Source organism: Nannobrachium achirus, assembly GCF_963921795.1.
Source record: "Nannobrachium achirus genome assembly, chromosome: 7".
In the NCBI taxonomy this organism is placed as follows: Eukaryota; Metazoa; Chordata; class Actinopteri; order Myctophiformes; family Myctophidae; genus Nannobrachium; species Nannobrachium achirus.
The window spans coordinates 57,168,541-57,182,007 of record NC_137816.1 but is presented as its reverse complement, the minus strand read 5'-3'; the positions used below and the strand labels follow the sequence as shown (position 1 = coordinate 57,182,007).

General features: G+C 43.1%; 1 protein-coding gene across 1 annotated transcript in view; it reads left to right on the top strand.

The window, feature by feature from the left end:
* The window catches only part of LOC308288866 (insulin-like growth factor 1 receptor), a gene marked incomplete at both ends in the record, with an annotated part of 95,763 nt that overhangs the window by 60,269 nt on the left and 22,027 nt on the right, over positions 1-13,467 (top strand). Inside the window, 5 exons of the mRNA XM_080730341.1 lie at positions 6,395-6,603; positions 8,532-8,658; positions 9,134-9,366; positions 11,395-11,562; positions 12,041-12,251. Of these exons, the coding sequence (XP_080586467.1) occupies positions 6,395-6,603; positions 8,532-8,658; positions 9,134-9,366; positions 11,395-11,562; positions 12,041-12,251 (948 nt within the window). The remainder of the gene's footprint in view (positions 1-6,394; positions 6,604-8,531; positions 8,659-9,133; positions 9,367-11,394; positions 11,563-12,040; positions 12,252-13,467) is intronic.

The window sequence follows — 13,467 nt, the reverse complement described above, 5'->3', positions numbered from 1 at the left end:
CAGATGTGACTTATGGGGGCTAGTAGTGTTACTGTAAGAAATTGGTGGCTTATCTTGTCTAAAAAGACACATTTAGGCACTTGCACACATGCCCCCATGCACTGAAATCATAGTCATTAAAATCGCTAAAACAATAGATAGAAGTAGGCTAAATGAAAACATTTTAACACTCATCTTTTCTTTTCTCTAATTACAATCTAAACTAGAAATACTGTTCCTTCGAAACAGTGTGGGCTCGATTCCAACCCAACAAATAGGATACTTTAAGGTACTGTAAGGTACAGTACCCTACAGTATTGTACTGTACCTTACTATACTGTACTGTACTGTACTGTACTGTACTGTACTGTACTGTACTGTACTGTACTGTAACTTACTGTACTTTACTGTACTCTACTGTACTTTACCTTACTGTACTTTACTGTACTCTACTGTAACTTACTGTACTTTACTGTACTCTACTGTACCTTACTGTACTGTACTTTACTGTACTCTACTGTACCTTACTGTACTGTACTGTACCTTACTGTACTGTACCTTACTGTACTGTACTTAACTGTACTCTACTGTACCTTACTGTACTATACTGTACTGTACTCTACTATGCCGTACTGTAACTTACTGTACTGTACTCTACTGTACCTTACTATACTGTACTTTACTGTACTCTACTGTACCTTACTGTACTCTACTGTACTTTACTGTACTCTACTGTACCTTACTGTACTGTATTGTACTTTACTGTACTGTACTTTACTGTACACTACTGTATCTTGCTGTACCTTACTGTGCTGTACGTTACTGTACTTTACTGTACTTTACTGTACACTACTGTACTGTACTGTACCTTACAGTACTGTACTTTACTGTACTCTGCTGTACCTTACTGTACTTTACTGTACTCTACTGTAACTTACTGTACCTTACTGTACTGTACTGTACCTTACTGTACTTTACTGTACTCTACTGTACCTTACTGTACTGTACCTTACTGTACTGTACTTTACTGTACTCTACTGTACTATACTGTACTGTACTCTACTGTGCCGTACTGTACCTTACTGTACTGTACTCTACTGTACCTTACTATACTGTACTTTACTGTACTCTACTGTACCTTACTGTACTCTACTGTACTTTACTGTACTCTACTGTACCTTACTGTACTGTATTGTACTTTACTGTACCTTACTGTACTGTACTCTACTGTACCTTTCTGTACTGTACCTTTCTGTACCTTACTGTACTTTACTGTACTCTACTGAACCTTACTGTACTTTTACTGTACTCTACTGAACCTTACTGTACTGTACATATTCTATGTGTTCTAGATCTACATTTTTGATTCTGTGTTTGGGAACCAGCAACTGTCAAATGGACTCCAACTGTAGTGGAGTATATTGAGTGCATATACATATTGGCTAACAATCCCAGATCACATCTGTCCTCCACTATGTCTATAACCAAGGCGTTCTTCTATGTGGCCACTCCAGACTGAGGAGTGGAGCATGGCTTTTATTGTGTTTGTGGATCTGACTTGGAAATGCATTGGTTTTGATATCTCCCTGACAACCAACAACAACCACTAATATGGCTGACTGTCCCTGCAGGCTCTAGGATATATGGCTATGGGATTTACATCCCATCGCCCGGACTTGATTCTTGATCACAGCTGTGTAATCAGTAGAGTGGAGAGGGACATTTATTTATAGTTTTAACTATAACTATAGTTTTATACATCACACAGCTTAGATATTTGGATCAAATCAGAGAGCAGACCTGTGTGAACGCATTGATATAAATAGCATATCTGAAGTGTGAATATTGCAGCCACAGCGCCTTAATATAAACATGGGTCCCTTTCCTCACTAAACCCATTGGAAATGCATTGGGTGCTTAAAGTTAAACATTTTTATTTTTTTATAATTATACTACAAAACATTTCAAAAAGAAAAATACACGCACACTTGTCCTCAGTAAGCTGAACACATAAAAATTTGAATGGTGTTGAAAGGTGTAAGCGTTTAAGAGATGAAGCGCGCCAAAGTTTTGAGGATACTGACTAGTATAGAAATAAATAATGAAGATAACATACGTGTGCTCGCCTTCCAGGCGAGCCCACAAATATGAACCCTTGTTGTAAAGAAACAAAGTTGTCCTTTAAGACAGTGATGATGTCTGGGAAACCGTTTAATTACAGGCATGTTGGTGTGGCAGAACCAGACAACCAGATTTGAAAATAACATGGTTTGGGTGATGTAGTGCAGGGTTTTTTGTTTTTTGTTTTTCATAAATCTTAACTACTGGGTGGTCCCTTTTCAGATGGGGGTCCATGGCTAAAAATATACATTTGGGGGGTCCTTGAAGTTTGAGAGGGACTGACTGGTGTGGAAAGACTGGAACCTTTACACCCCGGCTATACGAATATGGATCTTTTTGTAAACTGATAAATAAGTGAAGATTTAACAAAATATCCGCTTCGGTAGATATGTGTGGACTGGAAAACGGAGCCGCTGTGTAAACGATGATGTTGAGTGTGTGCGTGAGTGCATAGCTCCATGCATGTGTGAGAGAGAGAGATCACAACACACACACGCACACAACCAAGCATGCGTGTACGCTTGTTCTTCTGTGGTATTATAGTGTATATCGCTTACACCAGGGCGCCACCTACTGGCCTGGCATGCTTGTTGGAGCCCAACCTAGATATTGTTGTGACTCTCATGGACCTAGATATTTTTCTATACGGATACACGAAAATATGTGTTTAGGAAAAGATCCATAGTTGTGTAGCCGCGGCATTAGTAGTGACATGGCGAGACAAGTCAGACTTGAACTAGGGTCCTCCTTGTACACACATGCTAAGTACTTCTTACTCTGTACAGGGTAAGAAGAGTATCGGTGTGTTTGTTGTGCATGAGATTGAGGTGCAGAGTATCAGCAGAGTGTCAGCTGAGTGTCAAGTTCAACCACAAAAAAGGTTGCTTTTAGGGATGAAGGGGTTGGTCCGCTCTGTCACTTAGAGCAGTGGTTCTCAACCTGTGGGTCTGGGGGGTCCTCAGATGATTAACTTAATGCCCGACATTGTTTTCTCACTCAACAGTAAACAAACCAGCATACAGTTTAAGTGTATAGAGGGTATCTGCACAATTTAAAGGGGGGGGGGGTCTAGCTTGGCTAGCCAGCCCTGATATGTACTCAGTCACTCATTCCTTCCCCAGTATCAGGTCTGGACTTCGGCATTTAGGCACAGAGTATGCGAAATCAGAAAATAATCGGGCCAATCAGTGACTGCGTTTCAACTGCTGTCCGCACAACAAGTGAAAAGCTTCCCCTGATTGGTCCATGTGTAGATGGTGACGTAGACGCATGATGCAGCATTTTCAAAACAACAATGGCTGCCCTCGATGCAACAAGTGTAACAGTTAACGCTGAAATGATTTAACAAGCAATAAGTGAAGTTATTTCAGAGTTGGAATCAATTACAACAAATAAAATGGAACAGGAGTATGCGCTAGCGGAGTTCATTGGCCGAAAAGACGTGTTTGTTTGTCGTTCTTCCGACTGGCTGCACTGTGATGACAGATGTTTTGCTACGCTGATTGGTTAGAGGAGTACTAGCTACTAGTCTGTCAAGGCAAGTGCTCCCGCCCACTTTTCAAGCTGCCTATATAGCCAAAAGTCCAGACTCATATTGTGGGAAGGAACGAGTGAGTGAATGAATGCACAGTTTGAGGCTGGCTTGCCAGGCTAGGGGGGGTCCCCAGTTCAACTATGATTATTTTGGGGATCGCGGCCTGAAAAGGTTGAGAACCACTGTCTTATAGTATGGCATATATACAGTATACAGTATACAGGCAGCCTAAGACCTGTTAGAATTAAAAACCAAAACATAACCAAAAACATCTCCACAACTCCTACATACTGGTTAAAAAAATGTTCTATTAGATAATCAGTTCCACTGAAGACTTGGAGGACAGCAGCATAAACTGTAAAATAAAAAAAAGCTTTTGAAAATCAGAAATGTCCCTTTAACGGCCAGTAGTGTTTCCATCACATTCCTCCCTTTTATGTGTGTGTGTGTGTGTGTGTGTGTGTGTGTGTGTGTGTGTGTGTGTGTGTGTGTGTGTGTGTGTGTGTGTGTGTGTGTGTGTGTGTGTGTGTGTGTGTGTGTGTGTGTGTGTGTGTGTGTGTGTGTGGCGGTGAGTGTTACCATGGGAACAGAGCAGTGGAATTGTACTGCGGTGGTGTTGGAATGTGAACAGAGAAGAAGAGTCGCATAACAAGTCAAGGACACTGCGTGTGTGTGTGCGTGCGTGTGTGTATGCGTGCGTCTGTGTGTGTGTGTGTGTGTTTGTGTGCATCATGCCTGTATCATGTGTACATAAATGTATAAATGACAGTGTTGTGTGGTACGTTGAAGTGCATTGCTCAACGGAACCTTGACGGTACCGTTAAGTCGTTCTGTTTTGATTGATTGATTGAATACTTATTTTTTCTATTGTCAGAAATCTAAATGTAAGCAGCACGTTGGTACAGTCATAACATAAGGATAAAAGAAAAAAGTCTTGGGGACTTGTTTCCAATGTGATAATACAGTGTCACAGGTATTACCAATGACACTAATGAAAGCTCTGTTCCGTTCTGGTCAAACAGAGTCAGGGTGATAAACTAAATTCAATTTCCTTTTCGGAATTGCATAGGGTTAGGGTTTTATTTCCAGATTGTTAAAAGTCTAGACTTAGTTTTTGATAGAATTGAATTGAGGACAGGAAACACAATTAGGGATGGACAAATATTCGGTTATCATATCGGTATCGAACAGATATCAATATTATAATAATTTTTACCGGCACAGCTGAATTCTTTGTATGATGTGACCTGTTCCATAATGCTCATTATCATCACCGGTAGAGAGCTATTTCAACCAATCGGTTGCTTCGTCGGAACTACCTGTTGTATAATCGTCATTATTCCATCCTAATATTTGACTTTCTCTTCACACACCACAGACTACAATGCATTAAGGCCCTAACAATGCACAGTGTTAAATATTACATTATGATAACAAAGAGAAAGGAAAATAAAAGAAAATCACACTTTCGTTCTCTCTATTCAGTCTGAGCAAACCTTTAGTTTATAGGGCTAGATCAAACACCTTTGTGGACTCTGCGTGTGTGTGCGCGTGTGTGAGCATGAGCAAGATCAAACGACGCCGAATCATAATGATAGGCTGTTTTAGAGCAGTTAATTAAACAGACAGACACAAAGGCAGGTCAGCAGAAGTTGTTTCATGTTGACACGCCGCCGCACCAACACCGCACACTCACTCATGACTCACTCTTCATCAGTAGACACTCAAAATGATTACTATGGCATCACACACACACACACACACACACACACACACACACACACACACACACACACACACACACACACACACACGACAATTATTTTTTCTATAGATAATGTCCAAGGTTACAGACTAACACAGTATCTAACCCACGCAACAGCAAACACACTGGCACGCACACACGCACGCACGCGCGCACACACACACACACACACACACACACACACACACACACACACACACACACACACACACACACACACACACACACACACACACACACACACACACACACACTCTTTCCCTCAGCCTTGAGACACACACAAACACATTTTAGTATAGTTATCTGTCAATGGAATGTTACTGTCCCAAGGACAACATAGCAACCATTCCTCTATTCTTACACAACTAACTCTCTCGTGTCTTCTTCTTTTTGCAAATGTTTTATTTAGTTAAAGGACAAGTGTTTACATCCTACCACATAGTTTAAACAAAACCTTGGTTTTAATCTACGCCTTGATGGTGTCGTGATGGCCGATTTTACACTTGGTAGCATTCTGAAAATAGCCGATCTACATGCTCACAATGCTTCACAGCGCGATGCGTTGTGAGCTTGTAGATCTGCTATTTTCAGAGCCCAACACACGAAAAAAAACTTGTCTTTTAATTCTTACTGGATCTCTTACACTAGTCCCTCCTTTTATATTTTAGCCTAGTTTGTATTTGTTGTCGAAATTGTCAATATATTCGGTCTTATTTTTTGTCATCATATCTTATTTTGATACGTTTTTATTTAGTTTTCATGAGTGAGAAAAGGTAGTCGATGAAAATTGTTCGTCATAGTTTTAGTCGACAAAATCAACATCATCATGAATTGCAACCCTTCCCAGAATACCATCCCTTTAAAACATATATATATATAAATTAAAAACAATAACTAATAACTGCACTCTCTCTCCTCTTCTATCATTTTCTCTTCTCTTCTACCTCTTCTTTATCTCCTCCCTTGTTGTTTCTCTCTCTCTTTCTCCCGGGCAGAGCGTATGCCTTCTCTGTGTTTGACAACCAGCAGCTGCAGTACCTGTGGGACTGGAAGCAGCACAACCTGACCATCGGAGCGGGGAAGCTGTTCTTCAGGGCCAACCCCAAGCTCTGCCCGTCTGAGATCAAGAAGATGTGGCAGAAGACCGGCGTGCCGGGGACCTGCGGCGAGAACGACTGCCGCAACAACGGAGACCGCGCCAGCTGTAAGACCAGAGAGAACATCTTTAAAAAAAGAAAAACACTTTAAGCAGCGGCTCACAAACTTTTTAGCCCGTGACCCAAAAGAATAATTAGACGTGGGGCCCAAACTAGTGAAAATAGCAGATCTACAAGCTAGCAGATCTACAAGCAGGCCTATGTTCACGACTTCTTAACCCATTTGTAGCCGATCCCGAGAATACTCGTGAAAAATACTCGAGTACTCGGAGTGCCAATCCCAAGTATACTCGCGCTATATACTGTATATACAGTAAAGCTGGCAAGCTTACCGTACGGTCCGTTGGAAAGTCCTGGCACGATTGGACTCGCCGATTCATCATCATCGCGGCCGACGGTCTATCTCATCTTTAATGTCCATTTTCTCCAAAAAACACTTTTGAAGCCAAGGATGGCATTGGATTCTCGCTATAATAACACAAGCTGAAAGGGAACGATCCGCCATTACTCCAACCGCATGGGACGATGATCACTTCCGGTGAATGACGTCATGACGTCAAACAGGAAATGTTTGCGCAATCGACTTCTGGCCTTCAAAAAAAGAGACTGGCCGCGGACGGTGCAGGCGAAAGGCGCGATGGACATTTAGCCCGTTCATGTCTGGAGCACTAAATGGGTTAAAAACTTGTTTTCTAATTTATGGATTTTTCTCTTATTTAATAATAATAAAATTACTTCGAAAAATCATTGCATTCTTTTTTATCATGATTCTTTTTTTTATATTTTTGAAATAATTGATTATAACCAAAAACTAAGCTTAGCTATTTTAGCTGTTTTTTTTTTCAGTGGGCGGGGGAATGCTGTTGGCAAGTGGCTAAATAAGTCTTCCTAGACAAAATAAGGCGGCGATTTCTTTATTACTAGTTACAGTAACACTACCGGCCCCCATAAGTCACATCTTCCCATGAAAGATCCCAGTGCATCTTGGGAATGGGAAGTGCGATGTAAACAATTATATTTAACCACTTGTTGACCTGTGGTTCCATCATTGGTCCCTAGCTTTTCCCCCTCTCTACACCCATTCCCTTTGCCGATAATAGGCTGGTCTACAAGCTCACTAGCCTCGTTCCCAGCCTGACTCGCCTGTGAACTGAAAAGACTGGTCACAACCTAATGTCAATTGGGGCGGGACTTCCGTTGTACGTATTTCCCCCAGAAGCGATTGTTTTCGACCAATCACTTGTTTCATTTGCAGAGAACGTAAACCTGTACTTCTGTTTAAACACTCGACCGGCTAGGTCTTGCCCAGCGTGCAAGCTCACGCATTGTGAACTTGTAAATCTTTTTCCCTATTTTCTCCAAATGTTTGTCTATTGAGACACAACGGAACAGTTATGAAGTCATGATTCAACAGCAGCATTTTGGCTACTCTGCTGTGCAGTGCAGTCTTTCACGTAGTAACCGCTAATATCCCAGCATCCGTATTTCGGGAAAATCTTTCACTGGACAATAGCAGATCAAGCTTGTGGATCGGCAATTTTCAATGAATATATATTTCTTTTTAATTTTGAGCGAAAAACTGAAAGGTTACTTGAGCGCCCGAGGGACGCAGAATCAAGTACACGGTTTAAGTGTTTGAGATGCATGTTGTTTGTGTAATAACAGCTGTGTGTAAAGTGTGCATGTGTTAATTTCAACTAAGCTAAAACTATGACGAATAACGATCGTCGACCAAATTCTTTCACTGACGAAAAGTAAATAAAAACTAAGTTATGATGACTAAGAATAAATTGATATTTTCATCAACAAATAAAAACTTGACTAAAATCCTATTTAGTAGACTAAAACTAGAACATTTCAGATGAGCAAAATATTACTAAAAGTAAATGGAATTTCATTCAAGACAATGACTAAAACAAAAAACAACATTTGCTGTGTGTGTGCGTGTGTGTGTGCGTGTGTGTGTGTGTACCAGGTGAAAGCACTCTGCTGAAGTTCAAGTCCAACACCACCAGGAGCACCCGCATCAAACTCACCTGGCAGAGATACCGACCGCCTGATTACAGAGACCTCATCAGCTTCATAGTGTACTATAAAGAGGCGTAAGTTGATTGATTGAATACTTTATTAGAAGGTTGCATAGGAATAGTACAGGACAGTACAGTTCAGATACAAGATCTACTAATAGGATTTATATATCTTGTGGAGCTTGTAGATTGGCTATTTTCGGCAAAGAGCTTTGGTGTAGAGGGGAAAAAGAGCAGACTAAGTACAGAGTGAAAGGTCAAGTTTATTGAGTATTGACGGTTCAAGTGGTTAAATATCTGAAAACACAAATGGACATGAATCCAAAATACATTGACAATTGTGCTGTCAAATGATGACACTATATGGAATCTATGAAAAGGTTCATCTCTCTCAACCTTGTGGTCCTTGGCCTGAAATGTTGAAGACCCCTGAGTTAAAGCATAAAATAATGGTTAAAGCGGTTCAAATCTAAAGTGACACAGATTGATTACTGCATCCTCCATCATCCATCCCTCTCTCTCTCTCTCTCTGTGTGTCCAACCACAACAGGCCCTTCCAGAACATCACAGAGTTTGACGGCCAGGAGGGCTGCGGCTCCAACAGCTGGAACATGGTGGACGTGGAGCTGAGGCGAGACGACGCCGACCCCGGCGTCCTGCTGTCCCAGCTCAAGCCCTTCACCCAGTACGCCGTGTTCGTCAAGGCCGTCACGCTCATGGTAGAGGACAAGCACATGCCCGGGGCCAAGAGCCAGGTGGTCTACATACGCACCAGCCCTGCAGGTAATTCAATTCAATTCAATTCAATTCAATTCAATTCAATTCAATTTTATTAAAGTGTCGTAACAAGTTATCTCAAGACACTTTACAAAGGCTAAAGAGCCGTGGGAGAGAGAGAGGAGGAGAGAGGGAGAGACAAGGGAAAGGGGGCACACGCACACACATACACAGGTCCTGCATGCGTATGTGCAAGAACGAACGAAGCAACGAACGAACGAAGCAACGAACGCACACACACACAGGCGCTGCATGCGCATGCGCGTGTAGGGGGGAGGGTGGGGGAGGTAAGGGGAGGGGGGGTGGGGGGGAGGAGAGAGAGAACCCGAGCAGAACCTGTACCCGTGAGGTACCCCCTCGAGATAACCCGAGCGGAGTAGGTAGTTACTGGTCATCCAGCTCTTTATGTCTTTGAGACATGCTTGCAGATTAGCCAGTTGATCCGTTTCATCTTGCTTCATTGACAGATATAATTGAGTGTCATCTGCATAGCAATGGAAGTGTATAGAATGTTTTCTAATGATTTCACCCAGAGGAAGCATATATAGGGTGAATAGTATTGGTCCAAGCACAGAGCCTTGTGGGACTCCGTATCTGACCTTTTCACATAGTGAGGATGTATCATTAACGTTTACAAACTGAGATCTGTCCGACAGATAGGACTCGAAGCATCCCAGTGCGGCACCCATAATACCAACCAGGTGCTCTAGTCGTTGTAACAAAATATGGTGGTCGATAGTGTCAAAAGCGGCACTAAGATCCAGCAAAACTAACACGGAGAGGAGTCCGTTATCCAGCGCGATCAGGATATCATTTGTTACTTTCACAAGTGCTGTCTCAGTGCTGTGGTGTGCTCTGAAACCTGACTGGAAAGTCTCAAATAAATTGTTGTTGTGTAAAAAGTCACACAACTGCTTGGCAACTGCCTTCTGAAGGACCTTAGAGAGGAATGGGAGATTCGATATAGGTCTATAGTTAGCTAAAAGACCTGGATCGAGGGTAGGCTTTTTGAGAAGAGGTTTGATTACTGCTACCTTAAAGGACTGTCACAAGAGAGATATTTATCATATTGAGTAAGGAAGGACCAATCTAGTGGGGACTGGATCGAGGAGACATGTCGTTGACTTGGAGGAAGGTAACTAACTAACTAGAGCCAGGTGATCTGCATACGCACCAGCCCTGCAGGTAACTAACTAGAGCCAGGTGATCTACATACGCACCAGCCCTGCAGGTAACTAACTAACTAGAGCCAGGTGGTCTACATACGCACCAGCCCTGCAGGTAACTAACTAACTAACTAGAGCCAGGTGATCTACATACGCACCAGCCCTGCAGGTAACTAACTAACTAGAGCCAGGTGATCTACATACGCACCAGCCCTGCAGGTAACTAACTAACTAGAGCCAGGTGGTCTACATACGCACCAGCCCTGCAGGTAACTAACTAACTAGAGCCAGGTGGTCTACATATGCACCAGCCCTGCAGGTAACTAACTAACTAGAGCCAGGTGATCTACATACGCACCAGCCCTGCTGGTAACTAACTAACTAGAGCCAGGTGATCTACATACGCACCAGCCCTGCAGGTAACTAACTTGAGCAGGGCTACTCAACTTTCTGCCAGCTAATCAAAATCGTTTTTCCCCAAAACTGCCGGACCTTTCTTACCTTTTAACGTGGAATGTGTGTCTGTCCATCGTGCACGATCCTGCACGGATCATGCACCACGCGTGTGCACGCTGTTCACAGCTTTCAAACAAAAAACTCTGTTTGTAAATCCTTGCCTCCATTCCTGAGTTAGCCGCAGCTGTGTTTACACAGTAAACATTCGCAAACAGGATCAGGAAGTCGATAATCGGTTGGTCCCGCCTAACGCCGGAAACGGAAATGATTCATTTATGATTCCTAATGTTTGCCTATTATGCAGTGGGTGGAAAGTAACTTTGTAACTTTTTTTTATTTCATTGGTGGTTGGTTCTGTTCCCCTCTCTCACCCCTCCCTCATCCTCTCTCTCTCTCTCTCTCTCTCTCTCAGCTCCCAGCATGCCTCTGGACGTGAGGGCGTACTCCAACTCCTCCACCCACCTGGTGGTGCGCTGGTCTCCGCCCCTCTCCCCCAACGGGAACCACACCTACTACCTGCTGCGCTGGCAGCAGCAGGCTGAGGACCGAGAGCTCTACCAGCACAACTATTGTTCTAAAGGTTCATGTCCACAACACACACACACACACACACACACACACACACACACACACACACACACACACACACACACGCTATGCCAGAGTGTGGTCTAGCCAACACCAGTACGGTACAGTACCCCTGTATGGGGCCAAGACATGGACCCTCACAGTGGAGTCAGTACTGTACTGACTCCACTGTGAGGGTCCATGTCTTGGCCCCATACAGCAGTACTGACTCCACTGTGAGGGTCCATGTCTCAGGACCATTTGGTTCCATTGGTACACTCTCAGAGTTACAGACCACCTTCACAGAACCCTGAAGGTCCCTTGCCAACTGTACTATACAGTATATTAGGGCTGTCTTTTTATGTGTTTCTGGTCATATTATTGCCCGCTCATGTTGTATGTTTGTGGCAAAAATAGAAATTTCAAACCAAAATGTCCACCACAAGCCAGCTTGCTTACCTTCCTCCTCTCTGTGTTGTGTGTCCTTCCAGAGCTGAAGATCCCCATCCGGCTGGCGGCCACAGGTGTTGCCGACCAGGAGGAGGGGGACAGTAAGCCCACCAAGGCAGACCCCGACGGGGACCCCAAGGGTCCGTGCTGCCCCTGTCCCAAGTCAGCTCAGGACCTGGAGGCGGAGGCCGCAGACGCCTCGTACCGCAAAGTCTTTGAGAACTTCCTGCACAACTCCATATTCACCCCACGGTAAAAGCAGCGTTCATTTTGTTGCCTAAAAAACTTTGATGATAAAAATGATCGTCGACTACCTTTTTTCACTGACGGAAACTAAATAAAAATGTACGAAGACTAAATATATTGACAATTTCGTCAACAAATAAAAACTAGATTAAATGTTAGGAGGGACTAGTGGAGAAGAGATCCAGGGGAACTAAAAATACAAGTCATTTTATGTTTGGTTGCGCTCGGGTGTTGCACTCTGAAAATAGCAGATAGATCTACAAGCTCATAACGCGTTGCAGTGCGACACGTTGGGAGCTTGTAGATCGGTTATAAATAAACTGTCGATCTAGTCGACTAAAATCTTATGACTTAAATATGTCTTTATTCAAAAGACTGAATCCTGAATCCAAAAAAACTAAACTCTAGGGATGCACCGTTACTGAAATGTTAGTCCCATATCCCAACATAAACAGCTTGAATGTAGTGTTTTTTATTAAAAAATGGTCCAAAAAAGAAAAGAAAAAGAAAAACATACTGTATGTACAGTATATGTAGGACTATATATATTCACCCCATGGTCAGGAAGAAATATTGCTCTACCGGTACTTCTATCACTGAAATGACTACCACTACCAGTCCATATTCTGCATCGTTAGTAGTGTGTATTACTACTACCACACAGACTCCCACACGCACAAATATACACACGTATTGTTCTGCTTTCTCATTTCCTTTTTGTTGCACGCACGCACGCAAGCACGCAAGCACGCACACACGCACGCATACACACACACACACACACACACACACACACACACACACACACACACACACACACACACACCTAGCTGTGAGGCTGTGTGCTGTTGTTGTTTCATCTGGAGTAGTAATGAAATCAAGGGAAGATCCCTTGCAGCCAGACAAGTACAAATCAATGGGAACACACACACACACACACACACACACACACACACACACACACACACACACACACACACACACACACACACACACACACACACACACACACACACACAGTCATTTTGGGTTGTTTGAGGACAGGCATCACTGTGCCGTGGCAAGAGACACTGTGTGTGTGTGAGAGAGAGAGACAGAGACATAAATGGTCTAGGAATGCAGAGTCAGCAACCCCCGCTGCAATGAAACCAATTAGCATTTACATTAGCTTTAGCTTCTAGCCCTTTAGCTGATGGACTGTAGAGGTGCAACACACCTCTCA